General features: G+C 38.7%; 1 protein-coding gene across 2 annotated transcripts in view; it reads left to right on the top strand.

Moving 5' to 3' along the window:
- ANK2 (ankyrin 2) overlaps positions 1–19,801 on the top strand; it is a 235,942-nt gene that overhangs the window by 143,660 nt on the left and 72,481 nt on the right. For both annotated transcript variants that reach the window (XM_057704400.1, XM_057704401.1), the window contains 4 exons: positions 5,527–5,625; positions 6,552–6,650; positions 14,791–14,863; positions 16,131–16,184. In XM_057704400.1, the coding sequence (XP_057560383.1) occupies positions 5,527–5,625; positions 6,552–6,650; positions 14,791–14,863; positions 16,131–16,184 (325 nt within the window). The remainder of the gene's footprint in view (positions 1–5,526; positions 5,626–6,551; positions 6,651–14,790; positions 14,864–16,130; positions 16,185–19,801) is intronic.

Here is a 19,801-nt window from a genome sequence, read left to right as displayed (position 1 = left end):
ATATATATATCCCCATATCCTCTCTCTCCTGCAACTCCCTCCTGCCCTCCCTATCCCAGCTGTCTTCACCCATCATTGACCTGATAAATACAACGTAGAACATAGGTGATTATTTTGACAAGCCATAATATCTTTGCTTTTCTAGGCAGATTATTTAAAGAAAAACCTTTCATAATCTCTTATTATCAAGAACAGAGTGATAGAAAACAAAAAATGTTCACCTCTTAACAGAGAAAAAACCAAATTCCAGTTTTGCACCAGCTAACTTTCGATATTCCAATCTTATCCAGTCCTGACCACATGTAAAATTCCTTTTCCTTATTATTTCCAATAGGCTTAACTGCACATGTAAGCATATTTAACTCTTAGTAACCTTTAATTTCTAGTGAAAACTAAGAAGCAATTATAAACTGTCTTTTACATTCTCGTTCTGTTGACTGGCAGACTTATGAATACTTTTTATAATTTCTGGAAATATGCTTCTCAGAATGGCACAAAACATGTTTGCTGATAGACCCAAATATCTTTAATTCCTTTGTGAAAGAAGCAAAAAGTGGATAAACTTATGCCCAGTAATGAATGTTTCATTATTTTATCCTATTTGGAAGTGGTCTGGATATTCAATAACTGTCCATCATTTAACTTAGCAAAACTTTAAGGTTTCCGGATACCGAAAAGATTTGGGTAACTATTGAAAAAATTCAGCTAGAAACTTTTCTCTCACTTAAACCCATTTAATTTACTTGTTTTCAACAGTTATGTTTAGACCATCCACAAAAACTTCATGAGACATTATTAGACAAAGTCTGTTAATGTTCTGGGTCATTTTTCTGGCTGACAAATTTTACAAGAGATAACATGAACTTACTTAACTAATAAACTCAAGTAGAATAAAAAGTTCTGTCTGCATTCAATGTTGATAACTCTAAAGACATACCTAGGGGCTTCCTAGGTGGCGCAGTGGTTAAGAATCTGCCTGCCAATGCAGAGGTCACGGGTTCGATCCCAGCTCCAGGAAGATCCCACATGCTGCGGAGCAACTAAGCCCGTGTGCCAAAAAAAAAAACAAACAAACAAACAATAAAGACATACCTATTTTGATTAAACCATCAAACTTAAACTAGCTTTTATTTACCAAACATTATCCCAGATCACGTGAACCTGAAAAACACTTGGGTTAGTTTGAATCCTAAGTTTATAAAAGGCTTGTTTAAGTCAGTTAAATAGAGCTTTTTTACAGATTAACTTTAGCAATACCATTCAAAGTTAGAAAAATACCACACATCTACAACACATATATAGACACACATGAACATACAGACAGATATGAACAAGAGATCATATAGTTTTCAGTTTTTTTTTAAGTTCTTTATTGGAATATAATTGCTTTATACTGTTGTGCCAGTTTTTGCTGTACAAGAAAGTGAATCAGCTGTATTTATATGTATATCCCTATATGCCCTCCCTCCCGCAACTTCTTCCCACCTTCCCTATCCCAGCCCTCTAAGTCATCACCCATCATGGAGTTGATCTCCCTGTGCTATGCAGCAGCTTCTCACTAGGTATCTGTTTTACATTTGGTCGTGTATATATGTCAGTGCTACTCTCTCACTTCATCCCAGCTTCCCCTTCGCACCCCCCACCCCACCCCGTGTCCTCAAGTCCATTCTCTACATCTCATCTTTATTCTTGCCCTGTCACTGGGTTCATCAGTACCATTTTTTCAGTTTTAATTTTTAAATTTTCCTTGAACTAGGTTTTTGGGCAAGAGTGCTTCTTTAGAAGTTTGTATTTTTTTTTAAAGTCCCCCCCCCTTTTTTTCCTGCAGTTCTCTAGAGTCATATTTCTAGCTTTGCAAAGACTTTTAAGATAAGGACAATTGTTCTCAATTTGTTAAAGAATTGGGTTGGAGTCTGGTTGCTAATGGATAGACATACCCATCTACCTATGTTGGAGAGTTTCTCTCTGGTTACATTTAGCTTAGAGGAAATGGCCAAAAAAATTTTTTTTATTCTATCTGGCTCTGAATATTAGCTTCCAGTTTGGCCAAACTTCTAGTTATAGTTATTAAATCCTCTCAAATATCTTGTCAGGTTTCAGCTAGGACAAACAATGGATATTTCTGGTCATATTGAACAAACTCTTGGACTCAAGAGGTGTCCCCCAAAAGGGTGCAAAAGATATTATATTCACAAGATCTAGAGTCACCCCCAAAGGCAGCCAAAAGAAAGAATCAACAGCTTGCATGTCCCAGGCAGGCAGAAGGCAAAGCCAGGTACTTAGGGCATAAAGCAAAACAAGCAAGGAGGCAATGGCTATCCCTGGGAGAGGAAGCATCAGTAACCAATGGGTCTGTATTTGGAAAGGAAGGGACAAGACGAAATTGTATTTCCCTCTTTCGACTGGGCACCACAGACAGGTTCGATAGAGCTGGCTTTGGTAGGAATTCTCACCTTTCCCTGGCTTCTGCCACTTTTCCCAGGACCCCCTCTGCAGCCTCCTGTTTTTTATTCGTTTTAATTCTAACTTTCCTTGGCAGTTTAAGGGCGTAATGTGTCAGTTTACCAGAAAATCCCTCAAAGTCTCATCAACTCTGAGAGGGTCTCATATGGGGCCCTCCTTCGAAAATGGACATCAGAGTGTCTGTAACGCCATGAACATGGTGGACTTTTGATTACAGTCTCCTGGTCTCTTTAGAGTGGAAAAGACAATTCAGACAGGATTACTGGAATGAATACTTAAGTAAAGGAGGAAAGAGGGGAGCAGTAGGAGTTATGTCGGTCTTATAGTCTTTTGTTTTAGGTGCCTCTTGTATCTTTAATTTTTTCTTAGCATTTTGCAACAAAACTTTCAATGAAGCTATTTTGGAGTTTTGAAGGCTTTTGGAGGCTTTTGCAGACCAGTTAAAATATGTATCCCTTGCTTTTAAGGTCACTTCTTAAATGATTCTATCTAATTGGAATGTTCCTCATAATAGCCATTGTAAGTTCCCTGAGGACTGGCAGCAGCTTGGCAGGACCCTAGCTTCAGATGGGGTTCAACTCATGTTTCTGTCCAGCCATAGGTTACCACAAATGGGATGCTGCGCACATTTCTGTCTGGTCATATTTTGGGATCCCTGACATGATATTTCCCAGGCAAAACTCTCAGGACGTAGTAAGATTTTGACATTTTTGTTGATGTCTATAGCTTCTGTGATTATAGTTCGTAGATGTAAAATAGGCATTTGTGCCAGAAGGTGGTGCACTTGACTCTTTAGAAGTTAAAGATCCCATCTCTTTTAGCTAGCCTTTATCTACACAAAACAAGATAAACAAGTATGTGTACCTTAGTACTGCAGTATTAAGTACAGTAAATACAAATACTGAAGCCTGACAAGATAAAGGCCCTGGTGCACTACCAACAATTCCCAACTTGGAACCTGAGACTGAGGTGAAGATCTGAACCAGAAGACCTCAACCAAAGGGGACTGTGGACTGATTCCAAACAAATAGGGAACTGCAGCCAGCAGTTCTGGAATCTAGGGACAGAACCATGAGCTGGGGTTTCCAATCAAATAGGAAATTGTGGTCTGGACTACCAGAAATACCCAACGTGATTCCAAACAAATCGGGAACCAACTGGGAAGCCAGTTACATCAGGAGCTCAACACAAAAAGAGCGGAGCTCAAACCGAGAGGAGCTTACCAACAGCCCCCAGAAATGGTGAGAGAGTGAACTCAGAAAGGGGTTTTCAGGTATCACACCTGTGTTTCTTGTTGTCCCCAAATGCCATAAGAAGTTCATTTTGGATCACACTGCTGCCAACAAATCTGCTAAAAAAAACAAAATTCATCTGAGTAGATTTTAAAGCTCTGATTCACTTTATTGAATGGTGTATGAATTGGGTGGCGTCCTTCTAGTGAGTAGAGGGGAGCTCCAAAGGGCTACTGGAAGGGAAAGATTTTTAAAGGCAGGACAAGGAGGTTATAAAGAAAAAAGATTATTTCAGGCTTAGATAACCTACCTATGGGGGACAGAAAGGGTCTATGTGGCCGATTACTTCATCTTCCTTTGGGGGATGGACATATTACCTCATTGGTATTAACTAGAAAATTCTTGACTGCCTGGTTAAGACTAAATTTCTGCAGAGGTTGAAGCTTCAGTTAGGTTAGGTGTTAAGCCCCAGCTTGGTGCGGTGGCCCAGCATAAGTGGCTCCATTTTGGGCCTGTGGTTTTCTTTTTAACAGCATAGAGACAGACACTGATGTGGACAGGAGAAGCAAATGTGCACGTTGGTCTTGAGAAGGCAGTGACACTAGATATAGGGGTGTATACTCTTACAGGTTTATGGTATGAATGGGCTGCTTAGAACTTTGTGCCCAGGACACTGGGTTTGAAATACATAGATGAAATTTTATGGGGGTTGAGGCAGGTAGACAATAAAAAAGTAATCTGATAGTCATTGTCTGTCATGCTCTTCTACGTAGGATCTGAACCTAGAATGATTGTGAGGAAATTACTTAACCCTGTAATTTTCAATTTCATCTCTGAAATGGGGAGAAAATTACTCATTTTTTCAGTCATCTGTTCATGCCCTCATTTAGGCAGCCGTTATTTATAAAACACCTACTATGTACCAAGCAACCCTCATTTTCAGAATGGTAGTAAAGATTAAAAGAGACAATAAATATAAGGTCCAATAGCTGGCATAAAGTGGATGCTTAATCCATGATAGCTATTAATGTGCCTCCAAGGATTCCAGGAGTTTGTTTAATTCATGTGCATATGCGACCAACCTGTACCATACCCACCACCCACTAGGGTTCTGAGCGAGATTGGCTTCCCACTAACCTCAGCTGCAATTCCTCACAAATCACAGATTACAGAACTTTCATCTGAGTGAAAGTTTAGACCAGAATGTTAAAAAGAACCTACTTTTAAAAGACATTCTTTAATTGAAAGTGGGCCACTCGGCTTCCAATGAAATCTTCTATTCAGTGTGTACTTCTGTGACTGAAGTACTGAAGAAGTGTGTACTTCTTTGACTGAAGCTGTTCTCTGAAAGGAACATAAGATTTAGACTTACTTTCATTGATTTAGGATTCTTAAAGCTAGCCCAGAGGTTCATGATGGAGGAAGTCACGGTGAACAAGCAGTGCTTTGTGTGATCCTCCGAAGCTCTTCTTTTTTTTCCTAGGGAAGAAATCCCTCTGATAATGCTTTTTCTCATTATAAGTCTTCTCTCAGCATACACATTTTTAATGCTAATTAAAATGCTAATTGGTGAAAATATAACGATAGCTATGATTTGGAGTCTGTTAATCTTGCTGTTTCATAAGCCAGCCTCTTTATTTAGCGGACCATACGGTGTGAGGGAGTTTCGCTACTGAGAAAATGGGTTGCTGGTGATATTGTGCTCCAAAGAGACAGGTATCCGTGATGGTTTGGTTGTAAATAAGACTAAGAAATGCAAAATGAAGGCTAACCCAGTTTTCCTCCTCCTTCTGCAAATCTCTGCTCGGTCCACCGCCACCGTCCTCTACAGAACGGCTACACGCCTTTGCACCAGGCCGCCCAGCAGGGCCACACGCACATCATCAACGTCCTGCTGCAGCACGGGGCCAAGCCCAACGCCACCACCGCGGTAAGGCGGCGCCGGCTGCCCCTCCTCACCCGGCTGCTTCCTCCGGCCCCCCGCCCCCCTTCCCCGGGGGCCGCTTGGCTGAGCGGAGCCCCCATACATCCTCCTTAAATCAGCCTCCGCACTCGGGAAAGCCCGGGATTTCCAGAACTCAGCATGTGATTTCGCGGAGAGCGCTGGTCCCGGGAGGGAGCTCAGCGGCCTGACTCAGTCCTGTCTCCCGGGAGGGGGCCCTGCCCTCGGGCTGCAGGAACGAGCTCGGCTTCCAGCTGGCCCTCGGCTGGGCGCGGAGTCCACCCCTCCCGCCCGGCCTTCTTAAGGGAGCACAGTTTCGGAGGCTTCTGGCTCAGACTAAGCTCTTTGGGATGTGGAGCCATTGAAATGTAAACTAAGCGGTGCCATTAAACAAACCGGGATCCCCAGTGGCCTGGGCTGGAGCCTGAGTTGCTTGCTTGTGTTCTTTCGCTGCAGCCTGAGCTTCTGCACAGCTGTAGCTAAATATGTTACTGTGTTCCCAGTGGTAACATCTTACCTGCAGCAGATGGCCTGACCTCTGATGAGAAGTGAGTGTACTTGGTACTTGTTTCTTCAGAGGCCTCATCCTCAATTCAAGAGTTCCTTTCCGAAGCACAGTACAGGACTCAGAGACCTATTTGACAGCCTTAGGGTTAAAGCTGTCAAGTGCTTCTTATTAGAAAGAGCAAGCAGATGCAGCTTGTTGTGTTACCATGGTGACCTGGGCTATAGTCTAAAGAAGTTACAAAGAAGATTCAGATGTAATGGTAAAAACTAGTGATTTTCCTAAGCTGTGCCTGTTTTGGAAGGAAATGCTGGCTCATGTGGAGCCGCGGGTGAGCTCATTGGCTCACATCACCGTCCTCCCTCCCCGCTCTCACTCTCTTTCTCTCTCTCTTTCACTCTCTCTTCAGAATGGCAACACTGCCTTGGCGATTGCTAAGCGTCTGGGCTACATCTCCGTGGTGGACACCCTGAAGGTTGTAACCGAGGAGGTCACCACCACCACCACGGTAAGTAAAAGGATCCCGTCGGCTTAGGTTCCCTTGTCCTGGCTTTTAAACCACAGACGTTTTCACTTAGAATGTTTTGAGCTTTTGGTTTTGAACTTCTTTTGGTGACCATATTGTAGAGCATACATTGAAGTATGCAGATGTAAAGGCATTTGCACAACTAATACAGGGACTTCAGCTTCCTTTAGTCAACGTAAATTCATATAAAATGTGTGAGTGTAATTTTGTAATACTGAGTTCCTTTTTCTGGGACGGACTTCTCTATTTCTGGCTCCTCTGCCCTGTTGCTGTAGTTGGGTGTGACACCTACTGCTGGCACAGTGGTAGGACACTCCACAGCAAACTTCTTATCTTCGCCTGTAGGTCACACCAGACTCTGGGAAGGCCTTGATCCCTCCTGTGCTCATGACCGGGTCAGATGCATTCCCAGTGAGAACAGTTCATCCTGATTGTCTTCCCATTTCTGATTATTTTTTATTCAAAAAGAAAATCAAATGTGCTTAGGAGAGAAACTGTGTCTGTATCTTGACAGAGTATATATTTAACATCTTTTATTTTCACTGTTTGGAATATGACTGCTGATTCTTTAGGAGAGAACAGTGATCGTCATTGGCCTTTGCCAGAGAAACTCTGGAAGAGTGAGAACCGTGATGATAAGGCGTCCTAATGTGCTTGTGCTATTCAGTTGGAGCGAAGCTTAAAGGAGACCTCCTGAGAGGGGACTCACAGCTGAAAGTGCTCTTCTCTTTGCTTTTATTTATTGACTTTTCTCCTTACACATCAACTCTAAGAACAACAGCTCTTTAATTTCTCTTCATAAAGTAGAAAAGTAGAGCGACAGCAGAACATTAGACGTTCCTGAGAGACAAATAAGATCAGGAATCAACAAATAAGAAATTCTGAATGAGATTCTAGTAAACGCTGCAAGCTAAGAATGATGCATATAAAGTTTTAGAACACTTGGTTCTTTTGATAGATGCGAGAAAAAGAAAGCAGTGTTGTTCCTCAGGCTGACAGCAAGTCCCTGTTGACAGACATTGAGGTGGTTGGTTTGATGTGACGTTTTAGAGTGGAGTATGATTTATTAATGAACTGCAAGATACAGACTGAATTTAGATGAGAGAGAATGGCACTGCTTGTTTTCTCAAGCAAAATCTTTGGCCAGCATCACCACAATATTTTTAAAGATTTAAAGTATAGCATCAGTAAGTTATATAGGAGAAAAACAAGTCTTGTCACCACCTAACACTATACTTCTGAGTCAGTATATATGGCTGAATCGTAATGGCTTTTTCTTATCATATGATTTCTTATACCAGGAAAATCTTCGTATTGGGGACCTATACGTATATCTGTATTTGGCATCTTTGAAACAATGTGCACATCACAGATAAGTGAAGCTTCTGGTGGCAAGATTGGCTAAACACTTTTGTTCTTAGAAGTCGTGTTTTCTTTTAAGCCTCTTCCATGTTCTGGGAATTACACATGTACATTTTAATCAAATGACCGCTAGATGGCAAACTTGCATCTGTTAGCTATCTTGACCTGCTTTTCTTCCATTCATTTCATTAATTCATTCCTTTAGTATTTATTGGATATAAAACATGTGCTGGGTTCTGTGCTCAGTGCTGAAGAGTCATCAGTGGTGAAAACGTTACTCCTCCCTACACGCAACTTATACTGTAGTGGGAGTAGAGATTGAGACTTAAGTTTTGTAAAAAAAAAAAAAAAAATCAATACATTCTTTAATATCAACAAGACTATAGGACGTACATGTCCAGTTTCAAAGAGATCTCAGGCTCATAATTATTACTTAGAGTAAATGACTTTAACTATACAGATCTATATTTAAAAAGAGGAGCAATTAGCTTTCTAAATATTGTTGCTAAACAAGTTCTCAGATACTTCGTCATAAATCAGACATATGATCACATGTAGCTCTAGGGGGATATGAAAACTCCTCCTAGAACTCTCTGTGAGCTTTTTTTCTTTTCTGGCAACTATTAATCTCTATGCTGCCTAGCTAAGCATTGCTCCAACAAAAACCACCATACTTAGAAATCAAGTTTCTAGGTGAAAAGCCAACAAACAAATATAAAATATAATAGCATGTCTGCTTTCAGTTGGGAAAATAAGTAATCATTGCCCACATTAACTAAGCAAGTGTCCCCTTTCTCTAAATGGGTAGTTTTATTGGTTACATGTTTTAATGCTGCCCTATCTTTACTTTCTGCTTCTCTTAGAATTGTGAGTTTTCTTGTTTTGTGAAATGGAATTTGGAGTTAAGGATTGAAAATATGAACTAATTCCTTCTGTGATGTGAGTCTTCTTACTTTATACTTCTCTTTCAGAAGACATTTTCAGTCATTCCTTTTCCACATAACGATGATATTAATGTTAAAAACTATAACTAATATTTAGTAATTACAAATATGCCAGACACTCAGGGTAGGTCTAGGATTCAAATTTAGGTTGTCAGATTCCAAAATCCATATTCTTAACTACTCTGACATAACTGATCTTGGCTTTGCCAAAAGTAGCTTACCAGGAATTTCAACTTTTAAAAACTCACTTAAATTGCGCCCTTCATTGATTTTTCATGGAAGCGTCATATTCCATATCATTTTCTAAAGTCTACAGATTCACTAAAAATAATTTGCAACTACTTGCTTGTGGTAGGCAAATAGCATGAGGCAATTTAATAATTATGTAAAATTAATCAAATTAAATTTAATGTTATTACCATTTGAATGTAACAGTTGAACTACAGCCACACATCTAACATACGAATGTCACATCATTGACTTCATATGATGTGCCGTTTGAGCAGCCATGTGAGTTGTCTGCCATCAGAGAAAGTTTCCTTTGCTATTCCTCCTTCCAGAGTTCTTCACCCCAAAGTATGAATAAAGTCATTGTGTGGGGAGAGGAGTAAGGCAGCAGTTTGTAAAGGAAAAGCCACTGCTTCAGAAATTTGTGAGACATTTTTGGAATGATGATTTGTTTCCTTAACCTTTGCTTTTCTAACTTGACTTTGTAAGAGCCAGCAGGGGATATGAGACAGCAGAGCATTCTCTGGGGATTACAATCATTGTCTGTCTGCCGGAATGGACTTCAGTGTGGGAGGGACACATTTCTGGCAGCAGAAGCCAACAAGCTCAGTCTCCTAATGCAGTTTGGAAGAACTGTGAGATGTGACTCATCCCTCTACTTATTGATCAGCTATCATCAATTATTTGCATAGTTTTAAAGTAATTGTGTTTTATGTTGCATATAATCATTGATATGTAAAGCATAAATTACTGAATAAGCTACTAAAATAAAAATGACATTTATATTACCATTTAAACATTGGTTCTAAATCTTATCTGAGGGCTTCCTAGGTGGCGCAGTGGTTGAGAATCCACCTGCCAGTGCAGGGAACACGGGTCCGATCCCTGCTCCAGGAAGATATCACATGCTGCGGAGCAACTAAGCCCGTGTGCCATAACTATTGAGCCTGTGCTTTAGAGCCCGTGAGCCACAACTATTGAGCCCATGTGCTGTAACTACTGAAGCCCACGCACCTGGAGCCCGTGCTCCACAACAAGAGAAGGCACGGCAATGAGGAGCCTGCGCACTGCAGCGAAAAGTAACCCCCCACTCACCGCATCTAAAAAAAGAAAGCCCGCGCACAGCAAAAGAGACCCAACACAGCCAGTAAAATAAATAAATAAATTTATTTAAAAAAACATCTTATCTGATGCTGTCAGTTAAAATGGGAATCATAAAAATGGCAATGCAATAAACACACGTAAAGTCATTTGACACCTTTTGAGGTGGAGTCAAGAATCTTTCTTTGAATACAGGTCCATTGACTAGAAGGCTAAGTTGTCATTCTTGCACAGAGAACATCTATAATACATACTGTATTGTGTGTGGAAGTGTGTAGCCTATAATATCTAATCTGTATAAAATTTATCCTGTGTATTATCTTAAAGAGACACTAGTCTGAGTGCAGAATCTTTTTAAACTTTTGACATATTTTTCCCAATGTTTGCTAGTTGTCTCAACCACACCCAAGTAGCAGTTATTTTCGGTGACTCACTTTTGTTGAGACTTTCCAAACCATTTACCTTAGTTTTTATAGAAAAATATTACTTATGTAGTGTTTAACTTGTATGTAAAAATTATGTTAACGTACAATTGGTATAAAGGGGTTTAGGAACGAAACCAGGTTTCGCGTGTAGCACTGATGGGAGCCAGTGTGCATGGGCATTGGAAGGTGGCATACTAGCCAAGGTCAGTCATCAGGCTATGACTTGCTGAGGAAGTGGTACGAAGGAAATGGTTGACCAGGGAGATGGGCTGAATGAAAAGCAGTAAAGCGCACTTTTTCTTTTGCATAAAACAAACCCGATATTATCCCCCATTTATAAAATAGCATGTTGAGGACTCATGTTTTATTTTCTACATCATGATAAATGTTAAAAACTCATTATTAAGTCTGCCATCTATCGCATTCTCTTTGTTTTGCCACACTGTATGATTTAATTATATCCTATTAAACTTATGCATCGTGTACTTTTAACTTTTAAAGTAGTTTCTAATCTTGACCGTAGAATCTGAGATTCTATAGCAGAAGAAGATGCCCGTGATCATTTAATTATATCCTTGTTTTCTATGGACTATTCAGATGCAGTTGCATAAAACCATATTTATGTTTGGCTAATCAAGTTTTCAAAGGACACTTCATTTAAAGGGACAGTTTTTTCCAGTTCTTATCGCATTAGTCATGAGTGGGAAGACTTATCCATTCAACAAATATTTACTGATGACCTTTTAAAGGTCAGGCACTACATCATGTACAAATGCATACTGCATTTACTACATTGTATACAGAAGGCATTTTTAATATCCTTACCAAAAAATATCTATGACCAATATGACCCGTGTGTTACTTTTTCCGCTGCCACATGTATTTGCTGATAATAACCTTCATAGCATTCAATAACCAACCTAAAGCAAAGTTAGTTCCACTCTCACAAGTTCAAAGAAAATATAGTCACATTATCAGCATCTGAAAATAGAAACTGAGAATGTCTGGCAATGTAACTTAATTATGTAAAGCAGGGGCCCCCAACGCAACGCCCCCCCGCCGTGGGCTGCACGGCAGGAGGTGGAGGTGAGGGGAGCTTCCTCTACTGCTCCCCATCGCTCCCATTGCTTGCAGTTCTGCCTGAACCTTCCCCCACCCACCCCGGTCCGTGAAAAAATTGTCTTCCACAAAACGGGTCCTTGCTGCCAAAAAGGTTGGAGACTGCTGATTGAAAGTGTGTTTCCATCAGTTATTTTCAAGTGGAGAAGCATCCTCTTGTGGGAATGTTTCCTATGAAGGGCAAATACATTTCTGCAGAAATGGACTTTCTGGTGTGGTCTAATGCAGTTAGATATCCCTCAACATTTTTAACCATTTAATTTACACTTATACACTTACTCTAAAAGTTGCCCCCAAAGTCATAGTTTGATTGAATGTCATTGTCTCTATCCTGTATTTTAAATATAAGTCATTTCTCTGCCTTCTCGACACATTCCTAATGCAGGAAAGTGGGTTGCAAATTGAGCTGCACAGTAGACCCACCTGAGAAACTTTTAAAAATACCTATAGCTGGGCCCTGTCTTCAGGGATGCAGATTTAATTGGCTTGTGTTGAGACCCAAGCAACAATATGTTTTAAATTTCTCTCATAATTATAATATGCAGCTAGAGTTGAGAACCATTGGTATAAACTTGGGTTATCATCTTTCTGTGTTAAATTCGTAAGTTAATGAATATTATAATTATAATTAAATAGTATATTTTTAAGTTCATTCATCAAATACTTATTGACTACCTGTTATTCTCCAGAACTTTGGATAGATGCTTTTGTCTTTCCTACAGTGTTTAATTTGTTTTCAGTGAATAAGACATGGAATTATTTAAGCATCAGAAGCAACATGCTAGGAAGCTGAATTTACTATTCTTCAACTGTGCCTTCATTTGAATAACATGAGACTTTCTTTACATTCTCCATTTCTTCCTTTTCTTCCCCAAAGAAAATCTGTGTAGTCATTATGTGGATTTTAAATGTATTTTGCATAGTTTTATGGCATCAGTTTATTCCAGTATGTATTTGAGAAGCCCCTGCTGTGTTTCAGGTTCTGTGGAAACAACTTCTTTAATGACTCACAGTCACGTGGGAGGTGGATGAGGCACATACAGGTGTGCGATGTGGTGCACATGATGCTGTAGGAGTGCATAGTGGCAGATGAACACGGTTAAACAAATACATTCACTGGGGAGGGTCAGGGAATGTTTCTCCAAGGAAGTCACATCTTATATGGGCCAAGAAAAGAGAAGAAAGAACATTTCTGGTAAAGAAAAGGATATATGGGGGAAAAAACAGAGGCATAAGAGAACGTGGCAGTCAACACAGTTGTAGCGTGGTGTGGTGGGGATGAGGCCTCCCTGCCTCTCCTTACTACATCACCAGGCTTTTTCCCAGCCAGTTTATCAGACCCTTGAACAACCCGGAGAGTTCATGTGAATGTAACTTACAATCAGCCATCCGTATGCACGGTTCCGCATCCGTGGATTCAACCAGTCTCAGATCACGTAGTAACATGGTGTTTACTGTTGAAAGAGATCCACGTGTAAGTGGACCCATGAGTTTCAAACCTGCACTGTTCAGGGATCAACTGTATTAAGTTTTTTCCTGAAGAAAATGGGGAGCCGCTGAAAGGATATGCAGTATCACATTATGATTTAATCAGTCCTTCTTAACACACAGAAATTTTACCCATATATGTAAATATATTCTTAAATTAATCAGTTGAATTTTCCTGTAAAATTATTTGAAGTTCACTACTGCTTTTGGAAAGAAAAGAGGTGGTGGTAGGGGTATTGTAGCCAAAGAAGTCTGTAGTATCTAGATAGCAAAGCTTAAAAACCTAGATAACCTATTTGCTGTATTTTGGTGGCTTTAGTTGAAGATTTTACTCTTATTTCAGGAGATTAGTTTTTAAAAGTTCTCATAACAATACCAATTGATGTACTTAATGCACTTTCAATGCAGAAACTAGAGAGAGGAGTTTGAGACTCAACTATCTTTAGGTGATATTTCAAGTCATGAGATATAGAGTTTTATCTTTTTTTTTTTTTTATAGGACAGTGGTATCCCTGTTGTCTAAAACAGTGCCTGGCATGCAATAGGCACTCAAAATGTTTCCCGAGTGCCTGAATGACTAACAAGTTCAGCAGCCCTTTGTTTTTAAGATTAATTTAATATCAAAATATAGTGATAAGTTATGCTAGCTAATATTTATTGAATACTAACATATACTAAGCACTGTTCTTAGAGCTCTTATATATTTCACTTAATCTTCATAACAATTTTATGAAGTAGTGTTATTATCCTGTTTTACAAATGATGAAATTGAGGCACAGAGAAATAAAGGGACTCATAGTTAATAAATGATGAAGTAAGAATTTGAACGTAAGTAGCCAGACTCCAGGGTCTGGTCTCTTAACCTTACGTTGTCTATCAGAGATGGAAGGCAGTAGATTTGACAACTCTGGAGTGCTATTATGGAAGGCAAATAAGCAGCAAATCAGAACTGTAGACAAATGAAAGACTAAGGATGGTTGATTCTCTGCTGTTGATCCTCTAATCTGAGAGGAGACGCATCACGTTTTCTGCCCCAAAAGTTTATGTCTTTCACATTGTTTACAACTTCTTCCCAATGGCTCTGTTTCTAATAAATTGCATTTATTCACTGCTTCTCTTTAAAGCCTTTCTGGAGGCATTACTTAGTTCATTTTAGGGAAGCCCTGAAAACATGAATCTGCTTTCTCAATATGGCTATTAATGCCATTGCTAAAAAGTTTATTTTGCACATGGGAATTCACAATAATGAACTTTCTCTTGCACAACTTCACTGGAGTAAATGGTCACTTAACTTCAGAAAGAACAAATGAGTTTCCATGAAGGAGAATAAGAGACTGAGCTTCCAAAATGTCCATGTGATCTTTTGCTGTTGACTGTGGCCTCCTCTGTGATTCTTTTGATCTTGTATTTGATTTTTGTTTTTAAGTTGAGCATTAATGATTTTTGTCTTTCCAGACTATCACTGAAAAACACAAGCTAAACGTTCCTGAGACCATGACTGAGGTTCTTGATGTTTCTGATGAAGAGGGTAAGACTTGACTTCTATTCAATCTTCTGTGACATCTGTCATGGTCTTACACAAAGAAAACCATCCTTTTTTTCCAGGGACCAAGCTGGTACAGTGGGTGTGGATGACAGCATCTTACCGCTTAAAGTGACCTTTTCACCTTTGTTTCAATACACTTACTCTTTCAGTTTGGGGGAGGGAGGATTTTGTTTATATATTTTCAACTGGTATTATCTTTAATGACTCACTAAATAACATGACTAGGAAAAGGGAAAGAAACTGGAAGTTGGCCATCTGTTAAAATATCTACCTGATAATACAATTATTGTTAACATGTTTTAACTATGCTAAAATACATTTTTAATTAAAATACCTTAAAATGAAAGAACTTAAAAGTATGTTCTGTCAATGGTATATTGAGAAATCTCTGCTTTCTAATTGGTTCAAACCTACGGAATATATTTTAAACTAGAAGAAAAGAGCCTTAGAGAGGATTAAAAATAATACAGCAGTAAGTCATACAAATTCAACATAAGAATTTGATTCTTTAAATCAGAAAATATTCCCACTATAGTTTTAGAGTTGATAACAATTATGTAAGCCAGTGGATTTCAAAGGTCTGAGATGCTCTACGAGGAGCACCAGGGACCTCTGGGGTAGGTATGGGGCATCATGCTAGAGGTCGTGCCAGCAGGGTTTCTGGCTCCCCACCTCTACTTCAACTAGAGTAGTTGACTTTTCTTGAACAAAAAGAAAAATATGCTAAAAAAAATCATGAATGCAGCACATGAAGTATGCAGCCAAGTTTCAATAGTTGCACTATTGGTCAAGTGTACATGTTTGAGAGATATATTTATATACATGTGTATGTACATGACAAGTGTATATGTTAGAAAAATTATTGCCATACTGGCCCTAGTAGTAGGTCCAACACTAATTGCTTTTATGGAGAAATATTAAAGGTATTTCTTTAGATTCTTCAAGATGTATTCATAAGGTAAAACTTTACATTGAGATGCCCTTATTTGGAACCAATTTGTCAATTCACCTATTGGTAACAGACATTGAGTTGTCTCAGCTTTTATAAGAACTTATGACAAGAACAGACAAATGATGGATCAATGTATTATTGTAAGTAAAAGGTATTGCCAAAGCTAATAGTTCCAAGTATTTATTATAATAATTTTGTGTTCCGTTCTAATACTTGCCAATTCTCAGCATCTGTATATGCACACTATATTTTGTTTTGTGTGATCATCTTTCTTATCTTCGCTTACATGTTGAACAGCTTTTAAACAGTTTGGTGACCGCTTTATTGATGGGGAAGTGCTTAGTGATTCAGGTACCTTTAGAGGAAATTGTTGAAGTGAAAGCTTGTCTTTGCTTTTAATTTATCTTAACTGGCTAGAAGCAACTAGCTTAATATTTAAATTTGGGTGCCTAATACTAATCTGGGTTTTTTTTTGAAATAGCATGTGTAATAGGAGTGGAATTGTTTATGTGTGCATTTGGGTGTATGGATTGCATTAACTTGGAAGCTTAACACCATGAATTGCGTATACTATTAATGATTTTGAATCTATTATTGAGACCTATTAACGTAATTAAATTATCTAATGAACACATTCTAAATATTTTTCCAAAGCTAATATTTCTTCTTAGAATACAAATTTAGAGAATAATTAATTTTTTGATAAGTTGACTTTGAATTAGCATGAACATGTTAACAACGAAGCTAGGCTACTTGATATGCAGTCACACCATTCTTGGATAAAGATGTGCTTTAGATATGGTTAAAAACATATCAAGTTAGTAGTTATAATCCAGTTTTTAAAGTTAGCTAGGAATGAAGTAACCTTTAAAAATTATTTAGGGGGAACTATGGCATGTATGAAAAAATGAATAGTATAAAATATTCTATCCAGCAAGAAGTTTCCAAAGTACACATGGTACCACGTGAAGCAAACCTATTACATGAAAATATAAATTTATAAATCAGATATATTAGATAGTGGCTATTTAATTTAAAAATAATTACTTCCAAAAAAAATTATTTCCAAAATAATTGTTAAAGAATTCCAATAGCTAATGCATCCAAAGTATTTCCTGGGTTTTTAGAAATTCTAATTGTATGAAACATCCTCTTGGACTGGCCCATTTTACAGTATAAGCTCTAGCTATAACATCTTGTACACTTTTGTTAAAACCATTATATATTAAAAGTTATTGGTAATAAGAACTCTTGATTTGAGGGGAATATTGGCTAGTGATCAAGAATACCTTTCGTGGTGATAGAGGAAGCGCTCCATGTCTAGATATGGCCAGAAACTTAATAACGTTTTTCCCCAGAAAGAAATTCAAGTTGAATAATATTTTTGTATAGGACATATTTGCGTATCGTGAAGTAACTTTTTAGTACAAACAATTAGTATAAAGGAATTTGACTAGTTGACGTTGCCAATCCTTTAATTTTTTGTGCAATTAAAATGTGTTCATGGAACCTACCATCATTTGTATGGACAAAGTGCAGCCGCATGTGTTTGGATAGTATTAGCCAGTCCCTCTTTTCTTTATGACTCTGCTGTTTTAATGATAGTCTGTGTGTCAATACTCAGAAGAGTATCCAAACCAAGTACAGATGTCCTTTCAGGCTAACATGCTATAGTGAAGCAATCGGAATTTTCCACTCATGAATCCAATCAACAGATAGTAAAAGTGATGTTATAGTGTGTAAAGCTCTATGACTGGTACCATGGGGGAATCAAAAGTGAACATATGTGGAGAGGTAATGTATAAATTAATGAAGCATAACTAAAGGCACTATGTCATCTGCTTTTCATATCTGCCTGGGAAAATCAGGAGAGGGCGAGAACTAGCACAGTCTCAAGGAATTGCTGAAAGCTGAGAGATAAAAAGGAGGGTGGCACAGGTTTTAGGGAGTGGAGAGGGAACAGTATGGGAAGGTCCTGAGATAGGAAAATGCAAGAGAGAGACACAAAGTGGCAAAATAATCTAGTCATTCAGTTTGGCTGATGCATTAATACAGGGCTTCATTGTGGAGTGTTTGAATTCCCAACTGAAAAGTGGAGGAAATTAGGATGTGTTAAAGATTTCAGTTAATAATGGAAACATTTAAATCTGTTTTGTACAAAGATTAAATCAGCAGTGGCATACTGAAGGAGTGTATTAGGATGAAATTGGAAGGAAGCAGATATCTGAGGGAAGATAAAGCATTTACTAAACATCACATTGTCTCTTTTAATCCCCAGAACATCCATATGAGATAGGCTATGGATTTCCCCTCATTTTTTTTCAGGTGAGAAAGGCTTACCTCAAGGTGAGGAGACTAAGGCTTAAACATGTTAAGTAGTTTACTCAGTGGTACAGAGCTACTAAGTGGTGGATGTGAAATCTCAACCCACTTTGAGAGCTGTTGTAATAGCTCAGTCGTGATGTAAATAAGTCCTGATGGAGCAAGATGGCAGAGAAATGGAAGAAAAAGAGATGGGAATTCAGTCTAAGAATATTCTACTGTGCAGACTAAAACAAAGCTGTAAATGTGGTCCTCTACACCTTCACAGGATTCTGAGCTGATTTCTGTCCTTGCTGACTCAGCTCCACAGCCATAAATTACATGGTGGGGCTCAGGGGTTATAACACCTGTATAAGTGAATTACCTGTGGAAATGTGACTCATGTATCCCTTATACTCAGAGATTTGTGAGTGGGTGGTTTGTATAAACGTTCTCTGGGACGATGTGTACTAATAATCGAGAGAACTCCAGAATGGCCAAGTGTTGGGGTGAAATGTGGAGACCCATCTATCTTCTCCTTTTGACACATTTCCACTGTGAACACTTGACACCAGTGGGGCTCCTCACCCCAGGTTTCAGTCCTTTACCCACTTATCAGCAGAAGTGCTAAGTATTCTTGAGAGGGAGAGAGCTCAGTGACATGTCAGAGAATCTCCTTCTTCCCAGCATTGTGAAGAGCTGTCAGGATGAAGAATCCTTGAGACCTTCCCACTTTACCTTAATTCATTCCCATGCTCTTGTGATCTGTGTCTTATAGAGGCTGGTTCTGGCTAAATGTGTCTCTATCCCTGAGGAATCTTGTAGTTTCCAGATATTAAAACACATAAATTTTAAAGCAAATAATGCATCCATGCTATACAATGAGTAGGAAAGGGTTTTCATAAAATTGTTTGGAATGATTGGAGAATACAGTGAAAAAGGGTTAAGTCCTAAAACCTGGAAGTCAGAATTCTATTAAGTAAGGAAATAGGTAATGATGGGGAAGGGGTTTGTTGTTCAGGTATAGGAAACAAAAAGGAAGTTAACTTTAGGTTTGTTATGATGCAAAAAACAAACAGGGTTTACTTCTTGTTTGTTTGTTTGTTTTACAGCAAATAGGTTAAGTTGATAAAAGAAAGTATGTTAGGGTATAACCACTGTTTCATAAGCTCTCTGAGTTATGCAAAATTCTTTCCAAGCCTGATAGAACTGTACTGAAATAAGAGTTAAATATTTAAATTTAGAATCTTATTTGAAAGCAGATCTTCATCCCTTTATCTCCTTGGCTAGGGTAGGGAAGTAGTTGTACTGTTTGCTTAAGTAGGGAATTTGCAGTGAGAAGCAGGTGGACAGAGAGTGGGGTGAGGAAGAAGAGTTGTATGTTACCATGTTGAATCTTAGATGCTTATAGGAAGTCCAGGTTGAGTCAGGAAGCATTTGAATGTGTACGTTGAGTTTGTGAGAGAGGTTTGGGATAGATACAGATGTGTGTGGGGGCAAAATATAGGTGGTCCTTAAAGTTTTAAAAACACTTGATAATATGTCAAATGAGGAGACATTTGGATGGGAAGTACCAACATCTAAGGCGAGTGGAGACTGAGAAGAAAGACTCAAAGCAGTAGGGGAGACGAGGGGAGATTCACATCAGACAAATTAAGGAGGGTAGT

Source organism: Hippopotamus amphibius, chromosome 13 (assembly GCF_030028045.1).
Source record: "Hippopotamus amphibius kiboko isolate mHipAmp2 chromosome 13, mHipAmp2.hap2, whole genome shotgun sequence".
NCBI lineage: Eukaryota > Metazoa > Chordata > Mammalia > Artiodactyla > Hippopotamidae > Hippopotamus > Hippopotamus amphibius.
Note: the sequence above shows the minus strand (reverse complement) of the source record. Positions and strands in the feature narration are given on the sequence as shown.